This window comes from Phalangium opilio, unplaced genomic scaffold (assembly GCF_054372755.1).
Source record: "Phalangium opilio isolate 3A_F unplaced genomic scaffold, DU_Popi_V2 ptg000048l_1, whole genome shotgun sequence".
In the NCBI taxonomy this organism is placed as follows: Eukaryota; Metazoa; Arthropoda; class Arachnida; order Opiliones; family Phalangiidae; genus Phalangium; species Phalangium opilio.
Window position 1 is genome coordinate 4,189,980 of NW_028324170.1, and position 17,332 is coordinate 4,207,311.

General features: G+C 37.5%; 2 protein-coding genes across 4 annotated transcripts; one reads left to right on the top strand and one right to left on the bottom strand.

Moving 5' to 3' along the window:
* Positions 1-5: 5 nt before the first annotated feature.
* Positions 6-2,302, top strand: LOC149673809 (dehydrogenase/reductase SDR family member 7). 2 transcript variants are annotated; one of them, XM_089839554.1, is made up of 6 exons: positions 6-340; positions 409-513; positions 579-733; positions 791-1,150; positions 1,659-1,822; positions 1,885-2,302. In XM_089839554.1, the coding sequence occupies exons 1-6, from the start codon at positions 226-228 to the stop codon at positions 1,952-1,954; spliced, it is 969 nt and encodes a 322-aa protein (XP_089695680.1). In that variant the 5' UTR covers positions 6-225; the 3' UTR covers positions 1,955-2,302. The 2 variants fall into 2 exon arrangements, with proteins under 2 accessions (XP_089695680.1, XP_089695681.1); XM_089839555.1 differs by having other exon boundaries at positions 1,888-2,302.
* Positions 1,959-8,250, bottom strand: ex (FERM domain containing expanded). 2 transcript variants are annotated; one of them, XM_089839551.1, is made up of 11 exons: positions 7,917-8,250; positions 7,391-7,439; positions 7,083-7,237; positions 6,927-7,017; positions 6,795-6,871; positions 6,633-6,712; positions 6,095-6,575; positions 5,852-6,023; positions 5,504-5,779; positions 4,576-5,441; positions 1,959-3,873 (listed from the first exon to the last, which is right to left on the bottom strand). In XM_089839551.1, the coding sequence occupies exons 3-11, from the start codon at positions 7,194-7,196 to the stop codon at positions 3,313-3,315; spliced, it is 2,718 nt and encodes a 905-aa protein (XP_089695677.1). In that variant the 5' UTR covers positions 7,197-7,237; positions 7,391-7,439; positions 7,917-8,250; the 3' UTR covers positions 1,959-3,312. The 2 variants fall into 2 exon arrangements, with proteins under 2 accessions (XP_089695677.1, XP_089695676.1); XM_089839550.1 differs by lacking the exon at positions 7,391-7,439 and having other exon boundaries at positions 7,917-8,248.
* Between the last annotated feature and the right edge of the window lie 9,082 nt (positions 8,251-17,332).

Genomic DNA, 17,332 nt, shown 5'->3' on the forward strand with positions numbered 1-17,332 from the left:
GTGCTTTAAATCACATGATTCTTCTATCGTACGTGATTTGAGGAAATGGGAGGCGGGCATATTTGAACCTTGAACCAGCATGGAGGAAAATTTGCATCTCTGTCGAAAGCACCTTTCATTTGTAAACTAATTGTCATTGATATTAATTGCATTACATTTTCATGTTTGTATAGCCTTGAACTAAAAGATAAAAGGTTTTCGTAAGCTTTATTTCGAATAGATAACATGTTGTTGATATTATTTATTTTTGCGGTTTTGGTGGCATTTCTGGTATGGTTTTTGCTAAAAGCTGATGCGGACTTAACTTTAATTTTCTCCGAAAAATACGGAAAACCTATTAGTAAGTATTTAAAACGCGTAATTAAAATTTGCCAAGTCATCGAATATATTAGTACCATGTCTTAACAGGCGATTTAAAAGGAAAAGTAGTATGGATAACTGGTGCTTCCAGTGGAATTGGTGAAGCTCTAGCTTATATTTTAGCGGAAGAGAATGTGAAAGTAGTTTTATCAGGTTTGAAATTGTAAATAACTTTATCACGATTGGTTAATCATTAACTTTTAATTAATTTCGTTAAGGAACCAATAAGGAAAACCTATTTAAAGTTCGTCAAAAATGCCTTCAAAATAACAAAGCTCTTTCGGAAGATGACGTATTTGTTTTACCATTTAACATGACGGATTGTGACTCTCATCAAGAACAATTTGACGCCGTTATAAAGCATTTTGGAAAGGTATAAACTAATAAACTACTAAAAGGAACCGTACTTATCATTATCCAATATTTTCAGTTGGATATCTTAGTAAATAACGCGGGTAGAAGTCAAAGAGCTTGTTTCCTCGATATTGACCTTCAAGTCCATAAAGATCTCTTTGAATTGAACGTTTTCGCTCCTATAAACTTAACCAAGATAGTATTACCTTACTTCTTGGAACATAAAAATGGCCATTTTGTAGTTACTAGTAGTACAGCGGGTATTTTTGGTGTTCCATTATCAGTTAGTTATACTGGATCAAAACACGCCATAAATGGAATGTACGAAGCAATTAGATCTGAACATGCAAGGGATGGAATTAAAGTTACGGTTATGTGTCCTGGACCCGTAGTTTCCAATATCCTTGAAAATGCTTATACTGGAAAAACAGGAGAGGTAAATAAACTTGATTACGTTAAATCTACAGTTTAATAAAAGACCAGGGTTCGTACACGACCTGGAAAACCTGGAAAAGTCAGGGAAATTGAAAATGGGCCTAAAAAGTCAGGGAAATTTAAAATGGACCTAAAAAGTCAGGGAAATGTCAGGGAAAAATATGTTGGAGGGAAATTTAAAGTATAAGGGTGACCAGAAAAATTTTGTCTGAGATTTGAGCAAAGCCCCAAATTCGCGGAGCTCGCTTCGCTCGCTCAGGTTATTTATGATTTACTTTAAATTAAATTTAAACGAATTAATTGGCTAATTTTTATAACAATAACTCGTGCAAAAATTATTTGAGTGAATATAGATTGGTTTTCATATACGTTCGCCATGTACGTTATTGCAAATGGTCAGGGAAATTTGTGGGATTTAGTCAGGGAAAACCTGGAAAAGTCAGGGAATTTCATTCCAAAAATTTTGTACGAACCCTGAAGACATGTTAAAAGAAAACTTCTTTTTATAGAAATTTGTTGGTGAAAAAGACAATAAGTCCAAAATGGCAACAAATCGTTGCGCTAAACTAATGGCTGTTGGTATTGCCAATGAACTGGACCACTGTTGGATGAGTCGCCAACCTGTTCTGCTCTTTCATTACCTCGCTCAATATACACCTACTTTCTTCCGACAGTATGTGATTTTAATTGGTTTAAAATTAAAACTGACTAATTTTTTGTTTGTTTTTGTTTCAGAAGAGTCACTAAACTTATTCCAATTTCTTACCTTAAAAAACTTCGTGATGGTAAAGAAAATAAAATTTAACAAGTTTTGCTAAACAAGAAAATAATATTTAATTAACAAAATAATAATAATAATAATAATAATGAAGTGTGTTGTGTAAACTGAATTATTTTTACAATTATAAAAAAGAATAGTAACAGTCACAAAATGATCAAAGTTTTTTTTTAGTTTAAATATCAATTATACTTGAGTGTTAATTAAAATTTGAGTTTTTTTTTTTTTTTTCGTATAAAAGTGGATGGTGTATAAAACATTTTGATTTTGTTTTTGTTGGTTTCTTCGTTAAATATTAAGTTGTTTGTAACCCTTATTCTTGGCAACTCATGACATGATTATAAAAATATAAATTTTCAAAGATTTACTAAGAAACTTGCGCTTTCTTTCACTTTAAAGAGCTTAAAAACAGACAACCCTTTAAAAGTAGCTGCCATCCTACTTCCATGTCCTCTTTGAACTTAATTATCCTTCTTTTTGTAAAATTATTTGTACTTTTATGCCTAATACATAGACAAATATTTGATCTTACTATTCGCTAAGCCTAGTTTGATCTTACTGTTCGCTAAGCCTAGTTTGATCTTACTATTCGCTAAGCCTAGTTTGATCTTACTATTCGCTAAGCCTAGTTTGATCTACTATTCACTAAGCCTAGTTCGATCTTACTATTCGCTAAGCCTAGTTCGATCTTACTATTCGCTAAGCCTAGTTTGATCTACTATTCGCTAAGCCTAGTTCGATCTACTATTCGCTAAGCCTAGTTTGATCTTACTATTCGCTAAGCCTAGTTTGATCTTACTATTCGCTAAGCCTAGTTTGATCTTACTGTTCGCTAAGCCTAGTTTGATCTTACTATTCGCTAAGCCTAGTTTGATCTTACTATTCGCTAAGCCTAGTTTGATCTTACTGTTCGCTAAGCCTAGTTTGATCTTACTGTTCGCTAAGCCTAGTTTGATCTTACTGTTCGCTAAGCCTAGTTTGATCTTACTGTTCGCTAAGCCTAGTTTGATCTTACTATTCGCTAAGCCTAGTTTGATCTTACTATTCGCTAAGCCTAGTTTGATCTTACTGTTCGCTAAGCCTAGTTTGATCTTACTATTCGCTAAGCCTAGTTTGATCTAATATTCGCTAAGCCTAGTTTGATCTAATATTCGCTAAGCCTAGTTTGATCTAATATTCGCTAAGCCTAGTTTGATCTTACTATTGGCTAAGCCTAGTTTGATCTTACTATTCGCTAAGCCTAGTTTGATCTACTATTCGCTAAGCCTAGTTTGATCTACTATTCGCTAAGCCTAGTTTAAAAACGGATAAATTTGGAAGATTATTAAGTTCTATTTTCTAACTTTGGCATGTTTTGAGTGGGAATGGTTGGTGTTTAAAAAAACCTAACCTTTAAACATCGTATTAGACGATAATCTCATTGGAAACTCTTGCCGAGTTTCAATATCGTTCCTTAAACCATAATCTGGCTCAACAACCTTTTTTACAGGCGCTGTTTTACCGAAAGAAGTTAAAATTGGGGGTGGAACAAATGAAATCATTTCATTTGGCGCTGATAGAGAGTGAGGTCTGTGATTTCCTCGATTACCTACTATCGTTGAAGAGCAACTGTTACACGCGTCTGTTTTAATACTTTGCCAACTTTGATCCTCGGGCCAAGAAGGTCGGCTACTACCTATCGTTTGAGAGCCTGAAAATTTGGCACCTGAATAAGGGGTTTCGTCTAAAGGAGTGTTTAGATAGCTGCATGAAAAACGGCGAAGATCCTTAGCCGCTCCTAAATGACGTTGTCGAGAGCATGTGGCGACCGTTTTTGGAAGCATCATTAACGAACGGTCGTTGCATAACGCCGTTAGTAATGGCAACTCCATGTCTTGGCTTTTTTTCCATAGTTGGTGAATGTCTAGTTGCGATTGTGTTTGGTTGAAAGCTGAATCAACTTTGTTCTAATTGAAAATAAATTGTTGTAAACAATTTGTTAAGCTATAGTTCGGCCTACAACGTGTTAAGCTATAGTTCGGCCTACAACGTGTTAAGCCTAGTTCGGCCTACAACGTGTTAAGCTATAGTTCGGCCTACAACGTGTTAAGCTATAGTTCGGCCTACAACGTGTTAAGCCTAGTTCGGCCTACAACGTGTTAAGCTATAGTTCGGCCTACAACGTGTTAAGCTATAGTTCGGCCTACAACGTGTTAAGCTATAGTTCGGCCTACAACGTGTTAAGCTATAGTTCGGCCTACAACGTGTTAAGCTATAGTTCGGCCTACAACGTGTTAAGCTATAGTTCGGCCTACAACGTGTTAAGCTATAGTTCGGCCTACAACGTGTTAAGCTATAGTTCGGCCTACAACGTGTTAAGCTATAGTTCGGCCTACAACGTGTTAAGCTATAGTTCGGCCTACAACGTGTTAAGCTATAGTTCGGCCTACAACGTGTTAAGCTATAGTTCGGCCTACAACGTGTTAAGCTATAGTTCGGCCTACAACGTGTTAAGCTATAGTTCGGTCTACAACGTGTTAAGCCTAGTTCGGCCTACAACGTGTTAAGCTATAGTTCGGCCTACAACGTGTTAAGCTATAGTTCGGCCTACAACGTGTTAAGCCTAGTTCGGTCTACAACGTGTTAAGCCTAATGTAGCGATTGCTTACATTTTCAAGCTCACGTTCTCCAGCTTCTTCGCCCAAACTCTCTACACTTTGATAAGCGAGGGGTGGTGGTATTCCGCCATTGGTGGAAGACAGGGTCGAAATGGGAAAGTTCTTATTGGATTTTAGAGTAGAATAATTGGAAGGGATACTCGTACTGCTTTGCCACGTGATGGCTGGTCCATTATGAGAATCGAGTAAAAATCCATCACCTACACTATGTCGATGAGCTTTAAACTGTACCATATTGGGAGGCAAAGAATGTTCCGAATCCACGGAATATGTACTAGACCAGGTTCTCAGATGGTTTAACTCGGGTTCAGAACCAGCCTGGCCATTAATATACAAAGACAATGGGGCTCGAGCCGTTCGACCTTTTGTTAACGAAGAAACGCCTATTCTCGTCACGTTTCTACTCTGAATTCTATTTAATGTTTGAACTCCCGGATAGAAATTAACAGTCTCTCCGTTTTGAAGAGAAATGGATCGAGAATTTCTCGCTTTTGGATATTGCACATTACAGTTTATAGCCGAGTTAACCACACTTTCCGATAAACAGGGACTAGGCAAAGTTAAAACTGAAGTCGCTTTACTAGAGAAGGATGATGCGCCATTTAAAATGTCTTTTTCTTCATAGACAAAATACTTTGGTTGATAAACGGGCACTTTAAACGTCGCCTTTTCTTCCCTAACAAGTTCGGGTTCATTTGGTTCTAGATTAGGGTTAGGGTTCACGATGTTTAATGTTTTAACTGGAGTTGGAGTTGGGGGGTTTGAGCATTGTGGTTGAGAGCTCTTTGTTTTGCCTTTTGAGTGTTTAAATTCAAAGAAACCGCCATCTCCACTGGCAGAACGAACTTTGCCATTTGCTAAATCATTTTTTTTTTGCGATTAAATCATTTAATTTCATTTATCTAATAGGCATACTTACCGAAAGATTCACTTCTGGTTGTTCCAACACCAACAGCGTCAAGTTCATCCTCGCTTTCGTAAAAACTATGAACTTTATCCCGATCCGAAACAATTCCCGAAGTGGTATTGGAAGAGGCATTGCTTATAACTGATTTTCTTTGTTCAATGGAATCTTTCAGTTCTTTTTCGTTGAAATTTATGGGGGTTAATTTGCTGTTGACGCACTTTTCACTACCAAACCAACGTAACTCCGAACTATCACTATAAATGTAAGATTCCCTAAAAGGTATCGTTGCTGAAATAAAATTTAAATTAGTAAATTAATTTAACTTCAATTGATTTCTTGATGATTATTTATTTATTTCACCTTCCAGTTCATATTTTTTCAATTCCAAAACTCGAGGTTGAACAGTCATATTGAACTGATGAGTTATTCTACACAACCAGAATAAACTTTTTGAAACAATCTCATTCCTGATGTAATAAGTAAACTTTCGAACTTTGGGAATGCCGGCGCAACAAATTTCAAACTTCTTTTTCTGTAGTTTTTAAGTTTTATAGCGATTAAACTCGAATCATAAATAAATTAACGATTTTAAATTATTCGTACTTCAAAATGAATTTTGGTGATATCACCCCATAAGAAGTTTGAAAGCTTATTTTTGGGTAAATCTCCGTTATCTTCGTAAATTTGTAAGGTCATTTGAGAAATTCCCAACCAAACATCTTCGGCTTTGCCTTTTTTACGTCTCATTTTGTAAAAATGTAAATTGTGTTGAGCAGTATCATTGGACGCTTCTTTAATGAAGTTAACTTGAGCTTCTCCTTTACTCAAACTAGCGTTATCTTTGTGTAAAGACGGAGTATGTTTACTAATGAATTCTTCCCCCAATTTACGAATAATCAATATATTGAAGTATTTCTTGGGATCAAAATAACGGCCTTTGTGTTTATCACTTTGAAAGTTGCCTAAATCGGCTTGTAAAGCGTAGGCGGCTAAGAGAAAAGCTCTGTCTTCGCTAATCGCTTGACAATATTTACAAACATTTTCTTTTAGTTGAAGATAATAATGATGACGCGCAATTTTATCACTGCGTAGGATACTTAAAAATTATTAAATTATTAATTGAATTTAATGATAAATTTACCTAATTAATAAATGACAATCAACGTAAAGATGGACTCTAAAATATAATGTTAACAATGGCTTCCCTCGCAAATCCAGACCCTGAGTTTTTTTATTTTATTTTTTTAGAAACCCAAATTAATTAAATAACCAGTATAATTAAGAGATGCGTTTAAAAATTTACCGAATCTTGTTTTTGCCATGTTTTAGGGGCATATTTATAAAGTTTCACAGCTTGTTCCACAAAAACATATTCTTCATCTATATAAAATTACAATTTCACTCCCATTTCACAAAAACATTATTAAGAACTAACCATATTTAATTGCCAAACTAAATAACTCTGCGTCACTCAATCCCAAATAGTTACAAACTTGATCGAAGATGGTTTGACAACGACCTTTAACCTAATATGAATTAATTTCCCAAATATAAATTACACTCTAAAGAAGAAAAATTAGGCTTAACTTACTTCAGAAACAAAATAAACAGTTTCCCCCGTGAGTAATGTAACCGCGACATATTTTTGATGGGGTAGTAATGGAATTGTACAATTAGAAAGAGCAGTTCTGTTTATGGTTCTCATTTTTGGTTAGTAGTTTCCATGAAACAACTGTGTTTAAGTTTCTGCAGGTGGTGAAACAAAAATTCCAGACTAATGAACACGGTGATTATCAATTTTGACCTTGGAGATGTTATAAAATAATTAACTAGAGGTCTAGAGCCTGAAGTTCATCTCCACAATTACACAGTAACAATAGAGTAATGGCACCTACTTGCCTTTGACTGTATTAAGCTCTATGGGTAGTTAACATGGAGTGCCACTACTCTATACAAAAAAAATTTGGCTTCCTTTTTATCTTATCTACTGGATAATTATAACACAATTCGCAAATTACAGAGAAGTAGATATGCTTAAGGAATTTCACGAGTTAACTAGATAAGGTTATCTGACAGGTAATTTTTAAATGACTTAAAACATTTGATGGGCTAATTATTGACAGGGAAATGTAATTAAATTAGGCCTAAATTCTTTTAACTTTAGAATAAATCAATAATCCCTGATAAAACGAAATACCACTTTCAAACAAAACTATTTAATTACAGTGTGAAATACTAATAACCTTAGCTTATAAGATAATTATAAAAATTCCAACTCCACCCACCCACCCGGGCCGCCCCCAGGCCCTTTTTTGCCTTACAGAAGTACGAAACGGACGCCAAGGCTTAGATGGTATAATTAAACATCTAAATTAACCATTTTAATGACTAATTAGACTTATTAAATACGTTAATTTTTAATTACCACTGTCCTATGTCTTCTTTTCAGTTAAAAAATCAGTTAAAATAATTAAAAACACATAAAAACTAAAGCTATTGTATTAAAATCCTTTACTTTCTCCCGCTACATTCCAATTGGATTTCTGGCATACCATAACATAGGGTATTTCAATAGAAGACACAACGCATTCGTGTCATAGTTTCATGGTAACTTATTTGCGCAGACACAGAGAATGGTTTACGCTAGGCTAACGCTTCCGTCGAAATGACGTATTTTCACTTGCATAATCACAGTAATTCAGATCAGTTCTAAAAACCGTGGAGGTCCTAATTGTATAGAATAAATTAAGTAGTTCAGTTTCGAGTTCACTGGGAGTTTCAGGGCTGACAGCACGGAGCTTCTATTAATAATAGCTGTAATAGAAGCTCCTTGCTGACAGAAATTCGAAGTTCAAACGTCAAAAGACTCAAAACAGGACGCTACTAATTTGCATAAGTTTGCAGCAAACCAATATTTTTGCATAAGGCCGCCATTTTCAAAAGTTAGCTTCCAAAACCTAAACGAAGCTAAGCGAAGCTAAACGAAGCTAAACGAAGCTAAATGAAGCTAAACGAAGCTAAACGAAGCTAAGCTAAGCTAAGCTAAGCTAAACGAAGCTAAGCTAAGCTAAGCTAAGCTAAGCTAAGCTAAACGAAGCTAAGCTAAGCTAAGCTAAGCTAAGCTAAACGAAGCTAAACGAAGCTAAACGAAGCTAAGCTAAGCTAAGCTAAGCTAAACGAAGCTACACGAAGCTAAGCTAAGTTAAACGAAGCTAAACGAAGCTAAACGAAGCTAAGCTAAACGAAGCTAATCGAAGCTAAACGAAGCTAAGATAAGCTAAACGAAGCTAAGCTAAGCTAAACTAAGCTAAGCTAAACGAAGTGAAACGAAGCTAAACGAAGTGAAACGAAGCTAAACGAAGCTAAGCTAAGCTAAGCTAAGCTAAACGAAGCTAAGCTAAGCTAAGCTAAGCTAAACGAAGCTAAGCTAAGCTAAGCTAAACGAAGCTAAGCTAAGCTAAACGAAGATAAGCTAAGCTAAGCTAAACGAAGCTAAGCTAAGCTAAGCTAAACGAAGCTAAACGAAGCTAAGCTAAGTTAAACGAAGCTAAACGAAGCTAAACGAAGCTAAGCTAAACGAAGCTAAGCTAAACGAAGCTAAACGAAGCTAAGCTAAGCTAAACGAAGCTAAGCTAAGCTAAACGAAGCTAAGCTAAACTAAACGAAGCTAAACGAAGCTAAGCTAAGCTAAGCTAAGCTAAGCTAAACGAAGCTAAACGAAGCTAAACGAAGCTAAGCTAAGCTAAACGAAGCTAAACGAAGCTAAACGAAGCTAAGCTAAGCTATGCTAAACGAAGCTTAACGAAGAAACACGAAGCTAAACGAAGCTAAACGAAGCTAAGCTAAGCTAAACGAAGCTAAGCGAAGCTAAACGAAGCTAAACGAAGCTAAACGAAGCTAAGCTAAGCTAAACGAAGCTAAACGAAGCTAAGCTAAGCTAAGCTAAACGAAGCTAAACGAAGCTAAACGAAGCTAAGCTAAGATAAACGAAGCTAAACGAAGCTAAGCTAAGCTAAGCTAAGCTAAACGAAGCTAAACGAAGCTAAGCTAAGTTAAACGAAGCTAAACGAAGCTAAACGAAGCTAAGCTAAGCTAAACGAAGCTAAACGAAGCTAAGCTAAGCTAAACGAAGCTAAACGAAGCTAAACGAAGCTAAGCTCAGCTAAACGAAGCTAAACGAAGCTAAGCTAAGCTAAGCTAAACGAAGCTAAACGAAGCTAAGCTAAGCTAAACGAAGCTAAACGAAGCTAAGCTAAACGAAGCTAAACGAAGCTAAACGAAGCTAAGCTAAGTTAAACGAAGCTAAACGAAGCTAAACGAAGCTAAGCTAAGTTAAACGAAGCTAAACGAAGCTAAACGAAGCTAAGCTAAGTTAAACGAAGCTAAACGAAGCTAACGAAGCTTAACGAAGCTAAACGAAGCTAAGCTAAGCTAAACGAAGCTAAACGAAGCTAAGCTAAGCTAAGCTAAACGAAGCTAAACGAAGCTAAACGAAGCTAAGCTAAACGAAGCTAAACGAAGCTAAGCTAAGCTAAACGAAGCTAAGCTAAGCTAAACGAAGCTAAGCTAAACTAAACGAAGCTAAACGAAGCTAAGCTAAACGAAGCTAAGCTAAACTAAACGAAGCTAAACGAAGCTAAGCTAAGCTAAGCTAAACGAAGCTAAACGAAGCTAAACGAAGCTAAGCTAAGCTAAACGAAGCTAAACGAAGCTAAACGAAGCTAAGCTAAGCTAAGCTAAGCTATGCTAAACGAAGCTTAACGAAGCTTAACGAAGCTTAACGAAGCAACACGAAGCTAAACGAAGCTAAGCTAAGCTAAACGAAGCTAAGCGAAGCTAAACGAAGCTAAACGAAGCTAAGCTAAGCTAAACGAAGCTAAACGAAGCTAAACGAAGCTAAGCTAAGCTAAACGAAGCTAAACGAAGCTAAGCTAAGCTAAGCTAAACGAAGCTAAACGAAGCTAAACGAAGCTAAGCTAAGCTAAACGAAGCTAAACGAAGCTAAGCTAAGCTAAGCTAAGCTAAACGAAGCTAAACGAAGCTAAACGAAGCTAAGCTAAGCTAAACGAAGCTAAACGAAGCTAAGCTAAGCTAAACGAAGCTAAACGAAGCTAAGCTCAACTAAACGAAGCTAAACGAAGCTAAACGAAGCTAAGCTAAGCTAAGCTAAGCGAAGCTAAACGAAGCTAAACGAAGCTAAGCTAAGCTAAACGAAGCTAAACGAAGCTAAGCTAAACGAAGCTAAACGAAGCTAAGCTAAGCTAAACGAAGCTAAACGAAGCTAAGCTAAACGAAGCTAAGCTAAGTTAAACGAAGCTAAACGAAGCTAAACGAAGCTAAGCTAAGTTAAACGAAGCTAAACGAAGCTAAACGAAGCTAAACGAAGCTAAACGAAGCTAAGCTAAGTTAAACGAAGCTAAACGAAGCTAAACGAAGCTAAGCTAAGTTAAACGAAGCTAAACGAAGCTAACGAAGCTTAACGAAGCTAAACGAAGCTAAGCTAAACTAAACGAAGCTAAGCTAAGCTAAACGAAGCTAAGCTAAACTAAACGAAGCTAAACGAAGCTAAACGAAGCTAAGCTAAGCTAAACGAAGCTAAACGAAGCTAAACGAATCAAAACGAAGCTAAGCGAAGCTAAACGAAGCTAAGCTAAGCTAAACGAAGCTAAGCTAAGCTAAGCTAAGCTAAGCTAAACGAAGCTAAGCTAAGCTAAGCTAAGCTAAACGAAGCTAAACGAACCTAAACGAAGCTAAGCGAAGCTAAACGAAGCTAAGCGAAGCTAAACGAAGCTAAACGAAGCTAAGCTAAGTTAAACGAAGCTAAACGAAGCTAACGAAGCTTAACGAAGCTAAACGAAGCTAAGCTAAGCTAAACGAAGCTAAACGAAGCTAAGCTAAGCTAAACGAAGCTAAGCTAAACTAAACGAAGCTAAACGAAGCTAAGCTAAGCTAAACGAAGCTAAACGAAGCTAAACGAATCAAAACGAAGCTAAGCGAAGCTAAACGAAGCTAAACGAAGCTAAACGAAGCTAAGCTAAGCTAAACGAAGCTAAACGAAGCTAAGCTAAGCTAAGCTAAACGAAGCTAAACGAAGCTAAACGAAGCTAAGCTAAGATAAACGAAGCTAAACGAAGCTAAGCTAAGCTAAGCTAAGCTAAACGAAGCTAAACGAAGCTAAGCTAAGTTAAACGAAGCTAAACGAAGCTAAACGAAGCTAAGCTAAGCTAAACGAAGCTAAACGAAGCTAAGCTAAGCTAAACGAAGCTAAACGAAGCTAAACGAAGCTAAGCTCAGCTAAACGAAGCTAAACGAAGCTAAGCTAAGCTAAGCTAAACGAAGCTAAACGAAGCTAAGCTAAGCTAAACGAAGCTAAACGAAGCTAAGCTAAACGAAGCTAAACGAAGCTAAACGAAGCTAAGCTAAGTTAAACGAAGCTAAACGAAGCTAAACGAAGCTAAGCTAAGTTAAACGAAGCTAAACGAAGCTAAACGAAGCTAAGCTAAGTTAAACGAAGCTAAACGAAGCTAACGAAGCTTAACGAAGCTAAACGAAGCTAAGCTAAGCTAAACGAAGCTAAACGAAGCTAAGCTAAGCTAAGCTAAACGAAGCTAAACGAAGCTAAACGAAGCTAAGCTAAACGAAGCTAAACGAAGCTAAGCTAAGCTAAACGAAGCTAAGCTAAGCTAAACGAAGCTAAGCTAAACTAAACGAAGCTAAACGAAGCTAAGCTAAACGAAGCTAAGCTAAACTAAACGAAGCTAAACGAAGCTAAGCTAAGCTAAGCTAAACGAAGCTAAACGAAGCTAAACGAAGCTAAGCTAAGCTAAACGAAGCTAAACGAAGCTAAACGAAGCTAAGCTAAGCTAAGCTAAGCTATGCTAAACGAAGCTTAACGAAGCTTAACGAAGCTTAACGAAGCAACACGAAGCTAAACGAAGCTAAACGAAGCTAAGCTAAGCTAAACGAAGCTAAGCGAAGCTAAACGAAGCTAAACGAAGCTAAGCTAAGCTAAACGAAGCTAAACGAAGCTAAACGAAGCTAAGCTAAGCTAAACGAAGCTAAACGAAGCTAAGCTAAGCTAAGCTAAACGAAGCTAAACGAAGCTAAACGAAGCTAAGCTAAGCTAAACGAAGCTAAACGAAGCTAAGCTAAGCTAAGCTAAGCTAAACGAAGCTAAACGAAGCTAAACGAAGCTAAGCTAAGCTAAACGAAGCTAAACGAAGCTAAGCTAAGCTAAACGAAGCTAAACGAAGCTAAACGAAGCTAAGCTCAACTAAACGAAGCTAAACGAAGCTAAACGAAGCTAAGCTAAGCTAAGCTAAGCGAAGCTAAACGAAGCTAAACGAAGCTAAGCTAAGCTAAACGAAGCTAAACGAAGCTAAGCTAAACGAAGCTAAACGAAGCTAAGCTAAGCTAAACGAAGCTAAACGAAGCTAAGCTAAACGAAGCTAAGCTAAGTTAAACGAAGCTAAACGAAGCTAAACGAAGCTAAGCTAAGTTAAACGAAGCTAAACGAAGCTAAACGAAGCTAAACGAAGCTAAACGAAGCTAAGCTAAGTTAAACGAAGCTAAACGAAGCTAAACGAAGCTAAGCTAAGTTAAACGAAGCTAAACGAAGCTAACGAAGCTTAACGAAGCTAAACGAAGCTAAGCTAAGCTAAACGAAGCTAAGCTAAGCTAAACGAAGCTAAGCTAAACTAAACGAAGCTAAACGAAGCTAAACGAAGCTAAGCTAAGCTAAACGAAGCTAAACGAATCAAAACGAAGCTAAGCGAAGCTAAACGAAGCTAAGCTAAGCTAAACGAAGCTAAGCTAAGCTAAGCTAAGCTAAGCTAAACGAAGCTAAGCTAAGCTAAGCTAAGCTAAACGAAGCTAAACGAACCTAAACGAAGCTAAGCGAAGCTAAACGAAGCTAAGCGAAGCTAAACGAAGCTAAACGAAGCTAAGCTAAGTTAAACGAAGCTAAACGAAGCTAACGAAGCTTAACGAAGCTAAACGAAGCTAAGCTAAGCTAAACGAAGCTAAACGAAGCTAAGCTAAGCTAAACGAAGCTAAGCTAAACTAAACGAAGCTAAACGAAGCTAAGCTAAGCTAAACGAAGCTAAACGAAGCTAAACGAATCAAAACGAAGCTAAGCGAAGCTAAACGAAGCTAAGCTAAGCTAAACGAAGCTAAGCTAAGCTAAGCTAAGCTAAACGAAGCTAAGCTAAGCTAAGCTAAGCTAAACGAAGCTAAACGAACCTAAACGAAGCTAAGCGAAGCTAAACGAAGCTAAGCTAAGTTAAACGAAGCTAAACGAAGCTAAACGAAGCTAAGCTAAACGAAGCTAAACGAAGCTAAACGAAGCTAAGCTAAGCTAAACGAAGCTAAGCTAAGCTAAACGAAGCTAAGCTAAGCTCAACGAAGCTAAACGAAGCTAAACGAAGTGAAACGAAGCTAAACGAAGCTAAACGAAGCTAAGCTAAGCTAAGCTAAGCTAAACGAAGCTAAACGAAGTGAAACGAAGCTAAACGAAGCTAAACGAAGCTAAGCTAAGCTAAGCTAAGCTAAACGAAGCTAAACGAAGCTAAGCTAAACGAAGCTAAACGAAGCTAAGCTAAACGAAGCTAAACGAAGCTAAACGAAGCTAAGCTAAACGAAGCTAAACGAAGCTAAGCTAAACGAAGCTAAACGAAGCTAAGCTAAGCTAAGCTAAACGAAGCTAAACGAAGCTAAACGAAGCTAAACGAAGCTAAGCTAAACGAAGCTGAACGAAGCTAAGCTAAGCTAAACGAAGCTAAATGAAGCTAAACGAAGCTAAACGAAGCTAAACGAAGCTAAGCTAAGCTAAACGAAGCTAAACGAAGCTAAGCTAAGTTAAACGAAGCTAAACGAAGCTAAGCTAAGCTAAACGAAGGTAAACGAAGCTAAACGAAGCTAAGCTAAGCTAAACGAAGCTAAACGAAGCTAAGCTAAACTAAACGAAGCTAAACGAAGCTAAACGAAGTTAACTTAAGCTAAACGAAGCTAAACGAAGCAAAACGAAGCTAAACGAAGCTAAACGAAGCTAAACGAAGCTAAGCGAAGCTAAACGAAGCTAAGCTAAGCTAAACGAAGCTAAGCTAAGCTAAACGAAGCTAAACGAAGCTAAGCTAAGCTAAGCTAAACGAAGCTAAACGAAGCTAAGCTAAGCTAAACGAAGCTAAACGAAACTAAGCTAAGTTAAACGAAGCTAAACGAAGCTAAACGAAGCTAAGCTAAGTTAAACGAAGCTAAACGAAGCTAAGCTAAGTTAAACGAAGCTAAACGAAGCTAACGAAGCTTAACGAAGCTAAACGAAGCTAAGCTAAGCTAAACGAAGCTAAGCTAAGCTAAGCTAAGCTAAGCTAAACGAAGCTAAACGAAGCTAAGCTAAGCTAAGCTAAGCTAAGCTAAACGAAGCTAAACGAAGCTAAACGAAGCTAAGCTAAGCTAAACGAAGCTAAACGAAGCTAAGCTAAGCTAAGCTAAGCTATGCTAAACGAAGCTTAACGAAGCAACACGAAGCTAAACGAAGCTAAACGAAGCTAAGCTAAGCTAAACGAAGCTAAACGAAGCTAAACGAAGCTAAGCTAAACGAAGCTAAACGAAGCTAAACGAAGCTAAGCTAAACGAAGCTAAACGAAGCTAAACGAAGCTAAGCTAAACGAAGCTAAACGAAGCTAAACGAAGCTAAGCTAAACGAAGCTGAACGAAGCTAAGCTAAGCTAAACGAAGCTAAATGAAGCTAAACGAAGCTAAACGAAGCTAAACGAAGCTAAGCTAAGCTAAACGAAGCTAAACGAAGCTAAGCTAAGTTAAACGAAGCTAAACGAAGCTAAGCTAAGCTAAACGAAGGTAAACGAAGCTAAACGAAGCTAAGCTAAGCTAAACGAAGCTAAACGAAGCTAAGCTAAACTAAACGAAGCTAAACGAAGCTAAACGAAGCTAAACGAAGTTAACTTAAGCTAAACGAAGCTAAACGAAGCAAAACGAAGCTAAACGAAGCTAAACGAAGCTAAGCTAAGCTAAACGAAGCTAAGCTAAGCTAAACGAAGCTAAACGAAGCTAAGCTAAGCTAAGCTAAACGAAGCTAAACGAAGCTAAGCTAAGCTAAACGAAGCTAAACGAAACTAAGCTAAGTTAAACGAAGCTAAACGAAGCTAAGCTAAGTTAAACGAAGCTAAACGAAGCTAAGCTAAGTTAAACGAAGCTAAACGAAGCTAACGAAGCTTAACGAAGCTAAACGAAGCTAAGCTAAGCTAAACGAAGCTAAGCTAAGCTAAGCTAAACGAAGCTAAACGAAGCTAAGCTAAGCTAAGCTAAGCTAAGCTAAGCTAAGCTAAACGAAGCTAAACGAAGCTAAACGAAGCTAAGCTAAGCTAAACGAAGCTAAACGAAGCTAAGCTAAGCTAAGCTAAGCTATGCTAAACGAAGCTTAACGAAGCAACACGAAGCTAAACGAAGCTAAACGAAGCTAAGCTAAGCTAAACGAAGCTAAGCGAAGCTAAACGAAGCTAAGCTAAGCTAAGCTAAGCTAAGCTAAACGAAGCTAAACGAACCTAAACGAACCTAAACGAAGCTAAACGAAGCTAAACGAACCTAAACGAAGCTAAACGAAGCTAAACGAAGCTAAAAAAGCTAAGCTAAGCTAAGCTAAACGAAGCTAAGCTAAGCTAAGCTAGCTAAACGAAGCTAAACGAAGCTAAACGAAGCTAAGCTAAGCTAAACGAAGCTAAACGAAGCTAAGCTAAGTTAAACGAAGCTAAACGAAGCTAAGCGAAGCTAAACGAAGCTAAGCTAAGCTAAACGAAGGTAAGCTAAGCTCAACGAAGCTAAACGAAGCTAAACGAAGTGAAACGAAGCTAAACGAAGCTAAACGAAGCTAAGCTAAGCTAAACGAAGCTAAGCTAAGCTAAACGAAGCTAAGCTAAGCTAAGCTAAACGAAGCTAAACGAACCTAAACGAAGCTAAGCGAAGCTAAACGAAGCTAAACGAAGCTAAGCTAAGCTAAGCTAAGCTAGCTAAACGAAGCTAAGCTAAGCTAAGCTAAGCTAAACGAAGCTAAACGAAGCTAAGCTAAGTTAAACGAAGCTAAACGAAGCTAAGCTAAGCTAAACGAAGCTAAGCTAAGCTAAGCTAAACGAAGCTAAGCTAAGCTAAACGAAGCTAAGCTAAGCTAAGCTAAACGAAGCTAAGCTAAGCTAAACGAAGCTAAGCTAAGCTAAACGAAGCTAAGCTAAGCTAAACGAAGCTAAGCGAAGCTAAACGAAGCTAAGCGAAGCTAAACGAAGCTAAACGAAGCTAAGCTAAGCTAAGCTAAGCTAAGCTAAACGAAGCTAAGCTAAGCTAAGCTAAGCTAGCTAAACGAAGCTAAACGAAGCTAAGCTAAGCTAAGCTAAGCTAAACGAAGCTAAGCTAAGTTAAACGAAGCTAAACGAAGCTAAACGAAGCTAAGCTAAGCTAAACGAAGCTAAGCTAAGCTAAGCTAAACGAAGCTAAGCTAAACTCAACGAAGCTAAACGAAGCTAAACGAAGCTAAGCTAAGCTAAGCAAAGCTAAACGAAGCTAAGCTATGCTAAGCTAAACGAAGCTAAGCTAAGCTAAGCGAAGCTAAACGAAGCTAAGCTAAGCTAAACGAAGCTAAGCTAAGCTAAACGAAGCTAAACGAAGCTAAGCTAAGCTAAGCTAAGCTAAGCTAAACGAAGCTAAGCTAAGCTAAACGAAGCTAAACGAAGCTAAACGAAGCTAAGCTAAACGAAGCTAAGCTAAGCTAAACGAAGCTAAACGAAGCTAAGCTAAACGAAGCTAAACGAAGCTAAACGAAGCTAAGCTAAGCTAAAC

Excerpts from the sequence above, each read along its gene's own strand:
- ex (XM_089839551.1), bottom strand. The coding sequence starts at position 7,196 with ATGAGAACCATAAACAGAACTGCTCTTTCTAATTGTACAATTCCATTA. Across the intron at positions 5,780-5,851 it reads GAAAAAATATGAACTGGAAG|CAACGATACCTTTTAGGGAA; the intron begins GTGAAATAAATA and ends ATTTTATTTCAG. Across the intron at positions 5,442-5,503 it reads AACCAGAAGTGAATCTTTCG|CAAATGGCAAAGTTCGTTCT; the intron begins GTAAGTATGCCT and ends AAAATGATTTAG.
- LOC149673809 (XM_089839554.1), top strand. The coding sequence starts at position 226 with ATGTTGTTGATATTATTTATTTTTGCGGTTTTGGTGGCATTTCTGGTA. Across the intron at positions 514-578 it reads TGTGAAAGTAGTTTTATCAG|GAACCAATAAGGAAAACCTA; the intron begins GTTTGAAATTGT and ends AATTTCGTTAAG. Across the intron at positions 1,151-1,658 it reads ATACTGGAAAAACAGGAGAG|AAATTTGTTGGTGAAAAAGA; the intron begins GTAAATAAACTT and ends TTCTTTTTATAG.